Source organism: Calonectris borealis, chromosome 2 (genome assembly GCF_964195595.1).
Source record: "Calonectris borealis chromosome 2, bCalBor7.hap1.2, whole genome shotgun sequence".
Lineage (NCBI taxonomy): Eukaryota > Metazoa > Chordata > Aves > Procellariiformes > Procellariidae > Calonectris > Calonectris borealis.
Window position 1 is genome coordinate 52,986,145 of NC_134313.1, and position 18,577 is coordinate 53,004,721.

Below are 18,577 nucleotides of genomic sequence, written 5' to 3' on the forward strand. Positions count from 1 at the left end.
AGAGCTCGATTAAGCCTTTCTGTACAACAGGCAGAACACTCCTGCCAGCAAGGAGATAAGCTTCAGTCTACATGGAACGTGTAAAATCCATTTATTTTGAAGAAGAAGCACCCAAGAGTCCTATTATCAAATAAAGACCAGGGTGGGGTGCAGAAAAGAACCTACAAAGACTGTATCTTTACATACATTAGTAGTTTCTTAAATCATATCTCTGTTCCAAGTTAAGTGAGGACATGGACAACACTTTAGACCTGTGTTTCAAATCCTATCCTATTTGTATATAGATAAGAGTACTAGGTCGCCACTTTGGGGAAAAAAAAAAAGCAGCTTTTCCCTGCTGCCTACTACTACTTTGGAAGCATAATTCAGACAGATACGTGCTCACATGCATACAACAGCACTGCATCTTGCAAGAGCCCTGCCAAAATAGCACACCAAAGTCTACAGACTTGGTGCAACCGAAAAAAGGCTACAGAAGTCTCTTACCACAGAAAACATTGAGTTAGAGTACAGATGAAGGAACAGTTATGCGTCTCTATTGTTACAGGGTTTGGATATAGTGGAAAATACACAGGCTCTGCTCGTAATTGCTGCAATTAAAGGAAGGACTATCCCATGGTGAAATAAATACCTGGGAAACAAAGGCTCTACTAGACACCGAAGTGCTGTTCCGAGGACTGAATGATAAGCATCAAAACACAATGCAGCTTCATGACTTCAGAAAAACCCTAATGGGCATCCTCCTATTTTGTAATAGATGCCAATTAGAGGAAGTATAAATTTTCCTCTGAATGCGAGAGAATGAACACATTGTTTGAACAAGCCTTTCATCTAAAGCATTTATGAAATACAGCGGTAATAAAAGCGTTTACTTTTGTAATACCTCCACGAGTTTGTTTTTACATGTCCCGGTAAGTAACTGTCATTTAGAACAAAGCATTCCAAACAGCTGTTATTAGTAGATTAAAAATAATAATAATCTTCTTAAAATACGGCCAAATGTAACCTCAACCTTCAAAATATTGTTATCAAAATTTATCTGTGCTACACCTAATTTTGCATATCACTTACCATATATGAAGGAAATATTAAAACCCGCTTATGTTTGCCACATGGCCACTGGGGATCATCTAAAAGATTTGGGTCATATTCAACAAAGTCTCCCAGGTCGCTACCTATAAAAGAACGGTAAATATAAGAAAGGAATTCCTTACATCAAGAAACCTCTGGACTTAACAGAAGTGGCAAACGAGTTCACAGATAATGCACAAGATGATCTTCATGCAAGACTTTTGAAAGAGTCGAAAGATTTCTCTGAATCTTGAAAACTCTACTAATACAATTTGCAAAGATACAGAAGACCTACAGCTTATGAATTACCTGGTAAATGTGAATTTAGGGCTTAGAGAACTGCAAAATTATATAAAGCTCCACAATGACTTTTATTCCCAGCAACAAGTTTTCATCTGTTTATGCAGATGTTTTCATTTGTTTCATTTAACATGCCAAAATATCTTAAGCATATAGTGCTTTGGCTTATGTTTTGTGCCCGGTTTTGTAAACACAGCCTAATAAAGGTCACAAGTATGATTTACACCTTCAGCTTATGACTACTGTGTTGCCCCTGTAAATTTTCCATAGCAAAGGAAGGTAACGATGAGCCTGATGCGGGAGGAACAAACAATGCCGGTGACCGGCGGAGGCATGCCGAGTGCCATCAGGGGCTGTCAATATGACCAGCAGTCTTGTTTACTTAATTTTCCATCACCCCTAAGCCAGCTTTGCTAAACAAACAGGGAACGAGCTCTATTTCACCCCCAACATGAGACTACATTTTGCTTAATTTAAGCGAAAAAGGGGGCTAAAACATTACATATGTCCGTCCTTCACAATAACTGCCTATCACCAGGTTATGCAAGGATATTAAAACAAGCTTCTTGAGAAGTTACCTGCATCAATGCTCCCCTGGGTGCTGTTAGCTCTTGCCAAAGAAAGGCTACGATGGCTTGCATTGCGAAATTGGGAGAAGGATGAGGTGGAGTCTATTGTGTTTCTCCGTGTTCCCAGAGCATTGGTGGGAAATAGGAACTGCGTATAAGAAACGGTCTAAAAAGAAAGTCAGAATGGACAGACAGTTACTATCAGCCCAGCTCGGCCGCAGCGGGATGCCTTTGGTGCATCCCAATTGGAAGCAAGGGAAGCCAAATTAGCGAAGGATTTTCTGGATTTAATAGTTAGGCACAGATGAATAAACACCAGCCACCTACATTTGCTTCAGTGCAGTCAGTTTATCCATGCAAAAAACGCTTTTGCAAAGGCATTAATTCTTCAACAAAACAAAACCGCAAACACACACAGACAAGCTCTAATACACTGGATTTACAAAATCCTACTCAAGGGTCAGATTTAAAAATCTGTCAGTTTGGTCGGTTTTTTTTCAGTGGGCCTCCTCCGTAGCAGATTTCAGCTGCCTCTTTACTGAAACAGCATCACCTATACGGGTCCCTCAGCACAGAGCTGCCAGAGGCAAATCACTTGAACCTTGCTAAATTTAAGCACCTTCTCTGGTATTTTTCTCCTTTAGGATTTTGCCTGGCAGAGTCTTATTGGTGTTGTAAATGAGCTCCAGTTTACAGCAATGGTTGTGGGAGATCATTTACTACCTCCCAATTTGGACTAAGTGTGAATGAATAACTTGTGACAAAATTATTTTTAGAGCGTACTGATTCTCTGCTTGTACCCTTGGAAGGGAATAGGCTACGCCTTGCTTCTCGTAGGTTTATTTTCCAAAAATAACATTATATTGAAGAAAAAAAATGAGTCTCAGACTCTAGACGGGTTTATGAGGAGGTCAGAACAGGTATCAAATAAAACCTGTGAGCTTTCATTTATTTATAAGCAGACAGATTGTCCTCAGGAATTTACAGCCTGTGGTCTGGCCTGACACCTGGTTAGGTGAGCACAACATGTGTAGCAGCATTGACCTAGCGCCATTAAATCCATACACGATAGCAGGCTGGGTAAACTGAACTGTAAAAAGTAAATCAGGCTTTCAGCAAAACACATTTTCATTTATGATTAAAATTTTCTCTCCTCTATAGATTTGTTTAAAATGGATCACTCTCCCTAAAGATTCATAATTGCTTATTCTATTCAAGTGAATGCACTCTTGGATTTTGAAATACTCATCAGATTTGTACTACTGTCTTCCTGCTCTTTGGAAAAATATACTGTTAAGCAAAATTTATTTTATTAAATAAAATTGAGAGCAAACAGAATTACAGGTTACAACTCTCACCAGAAATTCTTTTCAAGCCCCTGACAATACACTCTGCAGTGATACCTCCTGCTAGAGCCAGGGGAAGGCTGCGCGATTCAGTAATGCTTTACAGACTCAGATATTGCCAGAGGCAAATTTCTTCAAGGAGACAGAGTTGTTTGCATTGACAGCTTGGGCAGCCCTCCTGAATTTCTGCTAAGCTTATTTACAGTTTGAGCATACTGTGCTTTAACTAACTACTGTGTTACACTGCATGTTATAATTTATGTTTACATTTGTGCTTGTTATTAGTTAAGCCATTTTTTCCCTTATTACATAAAAGCTAAAGGAGTAGGAACGGAATCATCCCCACCTTCCCGTCCGCTCCAAGCTCCACACCTTCAAGACCAATTATCTCTTTCAGACACACTCCAGCAGAATGGCACTGGCGTCCACCGTCCAGCTTCATATCCCTGGGAAACAGAAACCAGAGCAGAAACAGCTCTTAGTACACACGCCTTCTTCACCTTCCACCACCCAATGCTGAAATAAGGTAGCAGCATTAATCCAAACATGCCAATGCAAAGCACAGACCAGACAACTTTTCCTACGGGCAGCACTTGCGTTGTCTAAAATATATTATAGAGAAAACCCCCACTTTGTTCCAGCTTGCACCTCATACCCCACCTATGGTGCAGAGTAAGGGTCCCCATCATTGGGTGCCTCTGACAGAACCTGGCACTGGGAAGGAACTGGAAGTCATATACACTTCAGGTGAGATCCAACAATCTAGCTTGAACACTTGACTGCCATGTACCCAGCAGACGGATGCTCCCCGAGCATGTACCCACGTCCCGCTGTCACCCACCTACGCTGTCAGACAGAGGTAACTGCCCGTGAAAGCCTCCGGGAGGGATTCCTGCTCCTCCGAGCGCAGGAGAGTATCCAAAGCCCAGTGACCCTCCTGCTGGAGGCTGGCAGGAGAAACCCAGCCCTCCATCCCTTCGGGATGGAAACTTGGGGATCTACTTTAGAAGGACTGACCCACTCGGCATCTTACACTTGGAGGTAAATGAGATGCCTGAGACAACCAGGCTGTACCCCATGCTTTAGCCTCACGATCAAAACGTGAGTGAAGGTAAAAAAGACTATGAGCAAATTTGTGCTCCGCAAATGACAGCTGTATACAACTCCAGATTATTTAATTTGCAATATTTTCCCGTCTGATTTCCGCTGAAGTCCAATATGTGCTTAAAAATCTGTGTGGGAGAGATGCTGACACTGAGGCAGGCAGAAGCCCTGCAGGCTCTTCACCCGATTGCGGGGCCGGGCTATCTCCTACTGTGACTCTGCACACCCCCTTTCCTTGTCTTCCCTTTCCAACCTGTCACTCATTTTATTTCTCTGAAACATGGCAATCGGTGAGTCCCCAATAAATCATGTACCTTACTGCTGGAAAAATCCAACATGTCTATCTGCTGGCAAACATACTTCTGCGGCAAAGGAAAAGACTGTATCAAGTTTCTAATCCCAACAAAGTCCTCTTAGTTTTTTGATTGGGGTTCACTTAGCACAGTGTCACATTATCATTCTCGTTTCCTGATATCATGTTAGTGAGGGGCTGGACAAATAATTATGTAAAAATAACCCTCTGTCAGAGGCATGGGATTATCCTCTCCGCTCTTGCGCAGAACGTGCTTAAAGGAACTATTTCTCACAGAGATAAATGCCAAATAGTAACCATTTCAGAGGTCTTACCTACGAAACAAACACAAAACCTGAGGAAGTCCCCAAACCCAGAAATGAAAATAAGTATCTGGATTACTTGAAATAGTATCAGAACAGTTTAGTTTCCTTCCACACAAAACCTTACAGGCATAGAGTAAAAAATAATGCTGTTACGACTTTGAAAACAAGTCACAGAGAAATTTCTCCACGCAATTAACAGACAAGGATAGATAACTGCAATTCATCAAATGAAAATCCGGCACCCTTTGAGGAGTCAGCACAGCAGCTTTAAAAAAAAAAGAGCAGCTCTGGGGACTGAAAAGAAATCAGTGTTCTGGGAGCAGGGTCAGCTGGCACGTGTGAGCACACACAGGAATGATTCCTGGACATTAGCTGAAGATCGATGGACATTAATGCCTCCACTTTCCCATCTTTCGGACGTTTCTAAAGACGACTGTACCTTCAGGACCCTGTGAACAACACTGCAGTCATTCTCTCTCATCCTAGGTGTTTTGCAAGGGCTACTTAGGGTCTTCCCCTCCTCTACATATGCTCTGTATTTCTAGGTAGTATATGATTGCTTGCATTGTAAAACAGAGTCATAAAATATTACTGTTTGGAGAGAAAACTGTCCATAAAACAGAAAATTAAACTTCCTCTCTTGAGGAAAATCAATACTAAACAATGCGCAGTTTCTTATCAGCGTATAAATGGAAAGGCTCATCCTAGCTTGTACACATCCTCCTCTCACTGGTAAAAGATCTCAGTGACCACCTAACAAGAAATTCCTAGGCGACTTTACTGTATCCTTTTTGAGTTCCCTATCGCTACGATCAACAGCAAGCTAGTCAAGTTTTTGCAGGACAAGCCTTGATTTTTTTCCCTCCCTCCTATTACAGACAAAAAGTTCACGAAAGCCTCAGCGAAGTTCTTGCTGGGAGAGCAAGCCCAAGGGCTGCCACCATGCTGCTGGGGGAGCCCCAGCACAGCTGCTTCCTCCCCACACCCCCAAAATCCCAAGAGCAACTAGGAAAGACCTGGGGGATGCCTCCGCTTTGCCCTCTCCAAACGGGTGAATAGTGCCTGGGGAACAGTCAGGTCGGTTGTTTGGGTACAGCCACCGCACCAGTGCTGCCAATCACCGCCACCGAGTTCTTCGGGACACATGCCCTCCCCTGGCACCACGGTCAATGGCCCCGCGGGGCAGGAGCATACGGAGGGCAGGCAATTTATATTAAAAAAAAATCAAGCTTTCACTGTGTTTAAGTTCTTTAGATTACCGATGGGATTGAGGAACTGCACAAATCAATATCCAGTAGGAAAAGGTGCTTACAAAATGCGGAGTAGGAAAGATGGTCCTTGCCAAAGAGGCTTTTAAGTGAAGAAAACTTCCTTCCTCCTCTTCCTCATTTTTGATTTTCCTGTTTTATTTTCCAAAAGTGCTTTTTAACAAAGTTTTCAAGAGTTTCGAGCAGACACCGAAAAGCAAAAAATAAATCATGGGAACTTAATTTTACTACCTTTTACTACACTTTATTTGAGCAGGGAAAGCTTGAGGAAATGAGAAGCTCAGGGATGACATTTCCTTAGGAGGCAAAAAACTAGATCCCAGTTTCCGACAAAGTTTGGGGAGTTACCCTGATTTACATCAATGTCAAGCTCTAGATACTCTATTCGTGCGTACCATTTCCAGAAAGCTGAGCAGTGTTATAAACTACACTCAAAACTAAGCATACTGTTTTAGTTATCCAGGAGTGCAGAAAAAAACAGAAGTTTCTCCACCTAACAGAGTTCACAGGTTTTCTTGGAACAGAACCAGGTAACTTGGGATCCCAAATTTGTTGTGGGACAGTGAGAAGTTTTACTGAGCAGGTAGACAGGAATCAAAACAGGACATCTCACCATGCCTTTTATTAGTCAGGCCAGGATTAACAGAATATAAATTGGATGCTATTACCTTTGGAAGTATAACATTTCTTTAATGAATCAAACATTATGCTCTGACGTGATCTACAAAGCCCCATGCAAGACTCCTGCTGGGCACTTGCTCTTTAAATGACAGCAGCAGCTGAACACTTTAACCTGTGAATAATTTAGGAGTCCATTAAATATTAAATAGATTTCTAGATACATGAAAAAAGCCTTCTGCTTATTGCAAAAAGGAACTTGATAATTGTTATTTAGAGATGTAAGCCTTTTGTGTCTATATTTTATGCTTAGTGATTTCTGACTGTTAAGATTTATTTTAAAAGCAAAGGTGGTTCATGACACATGAAGAAAAGATACTATTCTTATCCGTCACTGTAAATAATTTCTACTTATCATCTCTGTTTACAGGGACAAGGACAATGACAGCTTTGGAAAAGACGTGCTGCCAACCAGTCCAGCAGCAGATCTCCCGCTGCCTGAGACTGCCTGATCGAGAGCTTTCAGATCCTAATTGCCATGAGTGTTGCTAGAACAACAACTCCAGCGGCAATTTACAGGGAGAGGAGGTGGAAGAACTCCTGGGAAGATGGCTCTAATGGGCCAGTATCCTTCTTCTCTCTCCAAATGGATTCAGGTGTCAGCACGTCAGCTCTTGTCCTGATGTTTTGCCCAACACGGAGTAAAAGTTCAAAATTTAAACCTATTAGCTTTTGCGGAGAACAGGGCAACTCATAAAAAAGAAGAACGGTGGCTCTATAAAATTCATACATGAGATGATTAGTTTTGAAATGTCCTGATGTGGGGAAAAAAACAGATTTATGCGTGTTTCTGTAAAGCTAATAATACACACTTGGTTTTGGTTTTCTGTTCACTTTGGGAGAAGCAAGGAAAATGGGCAATGGTAAAGAAAACCAGGGATATTTCAGTTTCTCTATTATTGTCTCAAAACAGATAGTTATTCTTCCCCAGGCCTACGGAATGATAGATGTTCAGGAAAAGTGCTTGAGATTGATGACTTAATCAAAATTGCCTCACATACAAAAATCTGTTGGAGAAGAATAGCAAGGAACTGGGTAACAAATCTGAAGGACATAACAAGAGTATCCCGCTTTGCTGTGTGCATAATTATTGCGACTATCCTTATGGCAATTTAGATGCTCTCATTTCTCCTATAAATATTCCCTGGTTTTCCACACTCACCGCAATGCTTGTTACCAGACCTGCCAAATAACTGACGGCAGGGGTGCGGCGTGCGAGACAACCTCACCAAAATGCTTCTTTTTGCCTCATTTTGCATACAACTTTCTTAGCCAGTTTAAACGAACAAAGATCTCAGAATTTAGATAATGAAAGCTGTTGGGAATGCCTGGCCTATGGACTCATTGATCGTCGTGGCTACATGTTATTTGGGGTGATGGTATTGAAAAGCTCTTGCTCACAGCATCATTGAACTCATTAGTGTTCTGGCCAGCACTTAGTTCAATTCAAAGTTAAATTCAGCAGTGATTTATCTTTAGAAACTGGATGAAGCTGGTTTGTAGCATTTCTGAGAAGAACACGAATTCTTTTTATCTAACGACTTGCTGCTTTACTTCAGAAGAATGGTCCGTTTCCTGGGCTTCAATCCATTCGATTACTCATATTGTAATATTTCCCCTAACTGGAGGCAAGTTTAGTCAGATAAATACCTCTATTCTTGTCACGACAGCGATATTCAGCAGCTATACCTGCTGCAGGTAAGTTTCTAACCACTTAATGAATTCACTGCCATGAAGAATAGAAGACGAGGTGAATTGGCCAGTTTTATAAGGACACGCACTGCTGGATGCTCTGGATTTTCTGTCCTGCAGCTCATTGTGTAGAGCCCCAATGGCCGTCAGTCACTGCAAGCCCAGCGGCTGGGAGTCGAATGTAAGACTAGTCGTGTTGCAGTGCCACATCCGTGCAACACCACCGGCTCTCCTCCTCCCCCAGGTCCTCTAGATTCATCTTCTGGGCAGGACTTCACGGGAACTTGGAAGCTCTTAAAGGGTTCTTACAACATCACAAAATAAAATATCATTACAACAGGTATGATTTCAATCTGTGAATGCTTTTGCCATTAACAAAAACAAGCCTAAAAAGTCCCTTTTCAAAAACACGATTTTGAATTATGAACCATAATGATGCATGCCAAAGAAAAAAAACCACAACACAACAAAACTGTAAACCCAACTAAGTGTACTACCTTCTTTTCCTGCGGGGAAAGACAATATGGTACCTTCTCCCTCCTTTATAACACCTCTAACAGTGACAGACATACATTGCCGTCGTCTTTTTTGAAAACGCTTAGGCACCTTAAAATACTAACAAGAACTGGATTGCTCTCAGTTGGCTGCAAGCATATGCAGAGCCTTTCTGCAGGCCACCATGTCCTGCAGGCCATATGGAGTGACTCTGACAACATCCATGAGGACTGCCAGGGTTGTACCATCTCCTTGGAAGTCGAAGGAGAAGCGGTGCCTAGAGAAGCTCCAAGAGCAGGCAAGCAATGCAGAATGGTTTCCTTTCTTTCCCTTGCCCAGGAAATCTGCCTTTTCCATTGGTAGCTACCTGGAGGCAAAGCTGAACCTGGTCCTCCTCCATCCCAGCCGGCGTCACACAGGGGGTCCGCAGAGCGCCCTTGCACTGACCGTGCTGGGGAGTGAGGTGGGCAGAGACCTGCAGGCACGTTCCCTGTGCTGGCTGCAAGGGAGAGCCCGGCCGTAACAACTCCTCTTTGGGGACGTGCGCAGCGATCCCAGCACCTGGAGCACGACCTTGCCTAACGGCTAAAAGGCTAGTATCTGCTGTGTCTGATCCCTAGCTCAAAGGGCTGAAATCCAATTCACCTCAAACCATCTGGAGCCCATCTCCAAATGAATAATTCCTTCAAGTCTTGTTTAATCCACCTGCAAGCAGCTCCACTCCTTGGTCTGCCACGAAAAGAATCCCCTCTGAGGGCCTAGAGCAGGTCAGTATGTGTGTGTACGTGCACGAGCTGAGCGTGCGTGTGGTGGGGCAGCTATTTGCTAGTGACCGAAGGCATCTCCCCATCCTGGAAGAGGAACGGCACCAAGGCTCAACTCCCACTTGCTGTGAGCTTCCACCGTGACAACCTTTGACAAAGGAGGTGTGAGCCACAGCAGCTCAGGGGTTGCACAAGACGCGCCTCTGGTAACTGTCGTTACCTCCCATTTTCTGCCCATCTGCAGAACTAGATGAGGATTAACTCTCATCTCCTGCAAGGAAGAATAAAGTCTGATGCTGAGCCAGAAATCCGGTTTCAATACCATTCACAAAGTAGCTCTTCCACCTTTTGGAGTATTATATTTAAATAAGAAAGAGGAACTTGAAGAATAGTATTAGCATAACATTACATAAGATGCTTCAAATTTGTAAGTATTATTAAAGAATATTGCGACGTCAACATGATCCATAGTATAACATGAGTGAATGATGAGAAAGGAGAGGAGAAACAATTTTTATAAAGCACAAGTACCTCTCCACAATGGTAAAACAGGTTCAGTAATCACTGCTGCATCTCCTCATGCATGTGTTTTGTTTGTAAACGTTACCGCAACATCTCTGTGTGGTAACCGCAGGCATGTTTCACAGGTGAGCAAGATTTTGTTCAGCAGAAAAATTCAGATCGTGAATACTCTTTAGCCATGAAGATTTCCAATACATTGAAAAAAAGAGTAGCAACTGCACAACCGATCCTGCCCTTGAATTGCCTCATCTCTAAGCTGCGCATCACACGACGACTTTGTATTTCATAAAAACATAACCAAGCATTCAGACAGCATTATCCGTGTTGCCGAATCCTTAGGTGCTACAGGGCAACCCTCTCATCACTGCCCTTAGCTACCACTAAACCCTGCGTAGGGTCTGATCACCTTGGGTTGTAACACTGCAGGATGCTGGGGGCCAAGGGAAGCCAGCAGGCAAAATACTCAGCACCTCTTTCAGCTCCTGACTTGCAGCACAGCCTTCCTTACATTGCTTTCACCTGGCTGTGTCTGCTCTTGCAGCTGCTCTGCTGGTCTAGGTGGGGGAAGAAAAGCAAACTCTGGTCCTGCCCATTACCCTACTCTTGGCCATGGAAACAGGTGACGCTGTGCCTGTCTTCGTGCCACCAGCAAAGATGTGGGCAATCTTAACATAGCCAGACTAGAGAGGAGAATTTATGGTCCAGCTCCACAAAAGTACCTGCCTTTCAGTGACTCCAGTAGGAGTTAACGCATCTCAAAACCTTTGTCAATTTAGTTTTAATTCTCTCCTTTTCCCTTGCATAAAAGCACTATAAGCTAAAGCATTAGGTTTCAATTAGATACCAGGTATGGACAAAATTTTGAGGGCAGAAAATTCTAGCGATTTCTTCTGTTCATGACATTTTTCTCCCCAGCACGTCACTCTTTGCTTTGTACTTTTCACTTCTGTTCAGCGTAACAGAGAAAACTAGAGAAAGTAATTCCCCCGGTACACGGTGTCCTTCCTCCTCAGCCCCAGCAAGTACCACCAGAAGGGCCTTCTGAAACCACGGGCAGCAAAAACTACCATTCACCTCTGGCAGTCTCTGTGCCGCTCTGGAATACGTTTCCCTTCGAAAGCCTGCTGCCAGCCGCACTCCGGTGAGCCGGCAGCTGCCTGGCTGCTGGGGAGGGGGATTTGGGAAAGATATTCCAGGGGACAGCTCAAACTTCATCCTCTCATGTACTTCTGTGGCTCTCCTCCCCGCACTCTCCTGACTTCCACTGGTATTTGTACAACCACTCAAAAACAGAGTCTGGGGGCTTGGGGAGGGTTCTTGCTATTGTAGCTTGACCTCAGTATGGAAGGTGGGCAAGCAAGGGCCTCAGCCTGGAGTACATTGCTTGCACCTCGTTGGTGAGGGGCGATGCTGCCCCATCCACCCTGGCCAAGTACGCAGAGTTTAGCTGTGTTTGCAGGAACTGCCTTTCAGATCAGTTTCTTAAGTGGATCTGTTAGCACAGTTTAGCTGCCAGCATCGATACAGTAGAGCTCTTCTGTGCTGCCTACAACACAACGGGGGCTGGCACCCTCCCCAAAACACAGCTGTGCCTGGAGATTTCCTCGCTGGCCGCTGTGCCCGCGAGTCGGAGCAGAAGTGGAGAAGCAGCAGCAGCTCCACCCTGTGCTCCTCTCACATGGAATAGTCCCCCCTGCATGCACATCTCCCCCACTCCGCTCCTGCCAGGGCTTACTCCAGCCTAACTGCAGACGGGCCCAAGGTTCCCTGGAACGATTTGTTTCTTTTCCTAAACTATTCAGTGATGTTTGCAGAACGTAAACCAGTTAGGACGTCTTGCCTGGGGACAGACATCAGCAATCCAGAGACTCAGAGAAAGCAAAGCTAAAGGATGCCGTCACTACCGCACTTCAACAGGCTACCAGTGTCTCTCCCCCCTCCTACCACACATCCAAAACGTGCAACGAAGTAAGCAAGCACTGTGCAGCCTGAACAGAGCGGCTACAGTTTATGCTATACTGCCTCATCTGTTCTTTGCACCAGCTGTTCCTGGAAGGAGGTGCCACTGAATTGTTTCTCTCTTCCTCTGATGCTCTGGAAGAAAGGCAGAGGCATTTTTTTAAATCTTGGCTTTTTAGCAAAGGGAACAGGGCTGGATTGTTTTGTACTGGCACTGGCTACCTTCTCATCCCATGCCCTTCTTGCTGCGCAAGCCCGGTACAAGACATTACATGCTGAAATAATATTTAGGTTTGCAGCTGGGCTCGTTACTGCTGTACTTTAGAAGGTATAACCAGTCATCAGCATTTCAAAATATATTCAATTTTCAATAAAGAGGCAACTTCCGCAGGGCAATGACCATAAATGAATGACAGTGTACCCAAGGAGAATGAACAAAGATGCCAGTCTGTCAAGAATTTGCCTAATGTGTCATTCCAGTTTCATTAAGTAAAAAAATTTACTGTAAGAGACAGGAGAGCAAGTCAACGCTCCTACAAAGGTACCTCCTTTCCTTTGTGCATTAAAAATAATTTTCCTTTGTTTTGAATTACTGATGCACAAGCAGCTTGTGGCAAATCGTTCTCCAGAATTAAATAGATGGCTGAGCAATACAAGCCAAATTCATCCTTTATGCCCTGGATAAATTTGACCCTAGATGATTTGTGGGTATAACTGAGTATTTCCCCCAGATTTTGTGCCCTGAAGGTGCTGAGCCGACCCCAACTACAGGCACCTCTCAGCTCTCTGGCGAGCGGCTGCGGTGGCCACGCTTTACTCCTCTGCCCCAGGGGCACGGAGCTGCGGCCGACCTGCACTGCCCTTCCCAGCCTTGCGCTGCGCCTCTGCAGGCACCCGGCAAGCTGCGCCCCAGAGCCTGCCAGACAACGTCTCCTTGCCAAATCCAGTTTCTTCCACTTCTGCGGTTTCAGCGCAAGAGCAAAAAGCTTTTTCAGTCTTTGGAGAAATGCTTCAATCTGAATAAACTTTTCTATCAGAGGTCTAGTGTCTCAGCACGTCGAGGGATGCAAGGCAGCTCCACGGACGTTGCTTACACCAGCTAAGAACCTGTATGGTATTATGGCCAAAATAATCTGTTTTCATTGACTCAATGATCTGACCAACGGCTAAATGTACAATAAAAAGGTATTATGTTTAAATCCAAATATTCTTCTACAGTCCTGGAAATCTAGATACAGTAGCACCATGTTTGCGTGGCAGAATGAGAAAGCTAAGACTGCTTATAAAAGTTGTGCTGTCTAGAGTACTTGTTTTGTCAAAGATGAGTGAAGTCAGAAGAAACAATAAAAACAGTGCATTTTTGAAGAACATTGATTTCAGGAGGGTAGTTTTCTCCAGTTTAATAATCAAAGATACCAAACACATATAAATAAACTGGGGACTGAAAACTGTAGTTTCAACCTGGTAATGTTCCACAAGGCAAATATATCTAAGTGCATTTATCTCTTCTCAGAGCAGATATGTAGAAGCATTAACCTCCATCATGCTGTTGTCCATTATCAGGTCTACATGCAGGCCCAGAAAGACTATGTAGTACATGTATAAATATACATACCCGACTTGGGTACAGTCTCGATATGGCAGCACTGAAAATATGCTACAGAAGGATCTTCTGCTGCTGATAAGGACTATTCTAAAATATAAAAGAAAATAAAAGAAATCAAAGACTAAAATTTAAAAATCCCACCACAATAAGCAAAGCGACAGATGTTACCGTTGAGGAATTAATAATTATAAAACTTCCATCACGTATCCTTTCTCCCTCCTCTTTTTTATATCACAGGTAGGGTACTGTGCTACTGAGTCTTTACAGAAGTGCTGAAGCCTGTGCCATACATTACACAGCGAATGAGTAGTGGAGTCCCATCCCCTCTACAGACTTTCTAGGAAGACTATCTTGAATACATTACTTGGAATCCAGGATAGATGTTTTTCTAGTGAAAGGAGTGCTAGTGAAAGGAGTCCACTCAGAAAGGCCAGGAGCCGTTCTGGCAACTCACCACTATGGCTGAAACTAAACAGACAAATCCAGCAGCACCGCAGGTGATACACACCAACAACCACCTGCGATGCACACCACAACTCTGTGGCTGACTTGGAGTCTGCATTTATCGGACAAGAATCTCCAGCTGCTGGTCATGACCCTTCTTGCTAAACCGAAGGACTCCCTTGATTTTCAGCTTCCCGTTCCTGAAATAGCGTGATTCACGGATGAAGTCGAAGTTTGCTATTATCATAAGCTTTCAGATCCTTTCGTTGTTTTCCAGGTTCCTCCTTGAGTCTTCTCCAGTTTTTCCCCATCACCCTTCTTGGTCTCTGGGCAGTATCACCGGCCTCAGCAGTTGCACAGATGCCAGATATAAACACCACATCTTTCACTCTTACCTTTAAGATCAGCGCCTAGCCCTGACGACCCGCCAGCCTCTGCGCTCAGCAATCCCATCAGCCCTCTTGGCTATGATGTTGCATTGGCACTCAGGCATGACTGATCCCACAGCTCCTCGTCCCTTCTCCTCCGGCGCCACGTCTATCTCGGTCACTAACTGTCAGGGCTGAATCCCTCCCCTAAGCATGGCTTGCCTTCATCCCTTATAGGCCGGTAGCTCAAGATTTGGCTACATGAAAGCATACATTATCTGCCTGCACAGAGCTTATCTCAGAATCCAGGCCACTCTTCCAGCAAACGCCTTGTATTTTTAACCAGTCTCCAAATCTCTGCATCATCTGCGTGGCATTAAATCAAATACCTTAGAGCAACCGATCTGTTTTACAGCCACACTATTACCTTTAGCCATCAAGCACTGACATATCATTAAGCAACATCAAAACCACCTTCAGGTCAAGACCCACCTTCCATAAAACTGCGTGGACTGCCAACAGCTACATAATTATAGTTTTGAGAGAGCAGATTGGCAAGAAGCCAAAGGAAGCTTAATCAAGATGTAAGATATAAAATGCCAATAAATAACTGATTGTTTACAAATATACCCTCTTTCCTTATTACCTTCAGGACACCGACAATTGTGCAATGTACACTAAAAAGACCCATCTTCCCTCTAAAGTTGGCCAACAGGCTGCATCCCCTCAAATTCCTCTAAGACACGGTGATGGCAATTTGTGCCATCTTCTAATCTGATTAGTGTTAGAATTTATTGACGTTCTACCTTTCTAAAAAGCTCCATTTGTGATCCAAATTCTAGGACCTAGTGCTAGGCTGGTTGTCAGGGCTATTGCACGTCCTCACTCTGCTCTCCAACCTTGATTTTTCTGACATTGTGTGCCACAGATCTGTATGTGAGGATTTCACCCGAATTTTTCATCCTTTGTCCTATACTGGTCGAAGTTGGACAACAAACCCTAGCAAGCTATTTTGCTCTTTACTGTCCGAAAACCACCATATGCACCTATCAATCTCGCACCGGTTACGCTGTTATTAAAACACTTTTTCCTTAAGGGACCAGCTTAGTCATCGTTCTTGGAAAAGGTTTAGATCCCCAAGAGAGCTGCTGCATGTAATGCTTGGAAAAATGCAGAATGATCAACTTTCCTTCTCCTGGATTGTTCTGTTATAGCAATCCTATTTTCTTCCTTAAAAGCATGTTTAAAAGCAAAGTGGTATTTACCCTTTAATAAAGGAGGGTTTCTAATAATAAACGTGCATACAGCATTAGTTCTCCTGCAGCAGATAAAGTAGGATTTCATTGTTTGTCTGAATGCTATAACACCCCTTACCTATGGTAAATATCTCAGACCCTGTAAGATGGTCTCATGGTGCAGCAGTAAGTTATAGAGCAGGGGGGGATAATTTTTCACATTTAAGAAAGGCAATCCACAAGCAAAAAAACCTGGCGTATGATTAATTTTGTGCTTGCCACTGCTTATTGCTGAATGGTTGCTACTCACAACAGCTTGCTTGTTCACTGGAAGCCTTGTTTGCTGATGTATGAAACTTGGCACAGATTTCAAGGCTGACATCAGAAAGCATCTTTGAATTCGGAAAACCACGGTACCCACTGAGCATATTCCCCCCCACTCCCTCTGGTTGCTTCTGGAAATACAGCTCTTCCACCAACGCCCTACACGTCCCTAAAAAAAAACCCCAACTCTTAATACTTAAAGAAAAACAAACTGGTGCTTCCATGTCCACAAGCAGAGACAACAGTGGGAAGTTACCACAGAAAACTTGCTGTGTGTATCAGAAGGAATCAGACCAGAAAGGAAATAAAAAGCACCAGCCCAGCCTCTATTTTTTTCAGACCTCTTTCCCTGGGGACCCAAGTATTACCTCTCTTTCCATAAACCAGGGGACCCTCTTTACATAAAGATCTCCCAGGCAGAGCAGGAGAGGAGCCCACGGCCTCCACTGCCAGGATGCCACAGAACCTCATCTGCTGAGCTGCTGGAGGGTGGGGTCGGTGCAAAACCAGCCTTAGGAGCTGGACTGGAAGAGAAGCAGTGAGGGCAGTGGTCAGAAGCTCATCATGGAGAGATAAAACGGCATTTTATTTAGAGGTCTGATGATATGCATGGAAAGCAAAAAAATTCTGAGGGCCTGCAATGGTTTGCTGGAGCAGAAAGTCCAGAAACTTGTCACAAAGTATGCTTTGGAGAAGAAGGTGTGGTGAAAGCCTGTTGCTGTTGAAGAAAATCAAGTTATTGTTTATGGGAGAAAAGCATTTTCCTGGATTTCAACTCTTCAACAAAGGGCGTCTATGATCCTGCGCAGCTCTGAATGAGCTACCTCTGACATCAGAAGCAGCTTGAGTCAGAGTGGGTTTACGTGCCCTGATTGCCATTGTGCCACCTAGACGTGTTTAAAATTACTTCATGAAAAGGTTTTCACTCTCTAATTCTCGCATTTCACCAAGAAGTTGTACTAATTACTATGGTTCAGAGCAACCATTATTTTGCAAGAGAGCTCTGACAATGTGCAACTGAGACTGTAAAAGCTAATCTTCCCATTTCTTTAATTAGGTGTATCCTATGAAACCACAAAAACTTACTGAGCACAAGGCTCTCAACAGAATCAGTAATTTGCTTGACTGGAAGAAGAATAATGTCTGTTTTCTTTAGCGTCTGTCTAGGTTTGATTGTGTTGCACCAAAAGGCTGTGATCAGGCAATGTGATATACATCATATGTACCGTATACATGCGGAATACTATAACCTCTTTTCTCATATCTGATTGATGATGTTTGACTACCAGGGCTTTGCTGCCCTGCATGCAAAGGTGAACACACAAGCCATGGATGCTGTCTGGGTAGCAGCCATGATTTTGGAGTCTCCCAAGTTCAAGTTGGGGCTATTGGAAGATGGCTGAGAGTAATTATGAACGGTGAGGATGCTGCAAATAGTCAACCTCTTAGAGTGCATGTGTGTGCATTTCCACAATTAAAAGGGCAGCAAAAGAGACCTTTCATGACCTATGGGTGGTGTTTGGCCTTGGCTTAGATCTGTATACTAACAAAAAAATTGAGAAAGCAATGGCATGGAGGTGGGAGGGGAGCACTGTTTTACTGCTTTTATATCTGCTATATAGGATGACTCTAGAAATGTTCTTGTCCCATTCTCACCAGGAATTGTTTGTTCAACTGGCTCAGGTTGCTGTTTTGGTGGCCTGTTTCTGCTAGATAGGAAATCTTCTGCTTCACAGATTATGGAAGATACCACCAATAAACATGCTGAGTAAAGTGCGTGAAACCACACGCTGGTGGCTACCTGTGCTAATTTGTATGTTAGGGTTAACTTGTCTTTGTCTTTTAATGGGAAAATTTATTTTGTGCTGTTTTACAAGACTGCTTTGATAACACAGTCCAGGAAACCTAATTTTCCAGCTCCTTTAATAAGCCACGTCCTACGAATCCGAAGAAACCGGTTTAACCACTGCACAGAACCACCAACAGGGAGCTTTACGAGGACTAGCTGATAAGCTGCGGTCTGTGTATAGGTGATTCTTCTCTGTGCTAAATAGCTGAAGTCTTATTTTAACCACAGCCGGTCCTTCCTTGCTGCTGGACTGCTGAAGGCTGGACCCAGAGCATCGTTGCTCAGCGCGTGCCATCCCCGGGGCCGAGAAGGGAAGAGCTCTCAGTGCCGCAGGACAAGGACATCACTTTACAGGTTGAGAGCCG

The 18,577-nt window shown here is 43.8% G+C and overlaps 1 protein-coding gene across 1 annotated transcript in view; it reads right to left on the reverse strand.

Moving 5' to 3' along the window:
* The window catches only part of CABLES1 (Cdk5 and Abl enzyme substrate 1), a 76,078-nt gene that overhangs the window by 15,359 nt on the left and 42,142 nt on the right, over positions 1-18,577 (reverse strand). Inside the window, exons 4-7 of the mRNA XM_075141989.1 lie at positions 14,002-14,079; positions 3,633-3,732; positions 1,950-2,106; positions 1,072-1,175 (exon numbers count right to left, since the gene is read on the reverse strand). Coding sequence (XP_074998090.1) covers positions 1,072-1,175; positions 1,950-2,106; positions 3,633-3,732; positions 14,002-14,079 — 439 coding nt within the window. The remainder of the gene's footprint in view (positions 1-1,071; positions 1,176-1,949; positions 2,107-3,632; positions 3,733-14,001; positions 14,080-18,577) is intronic.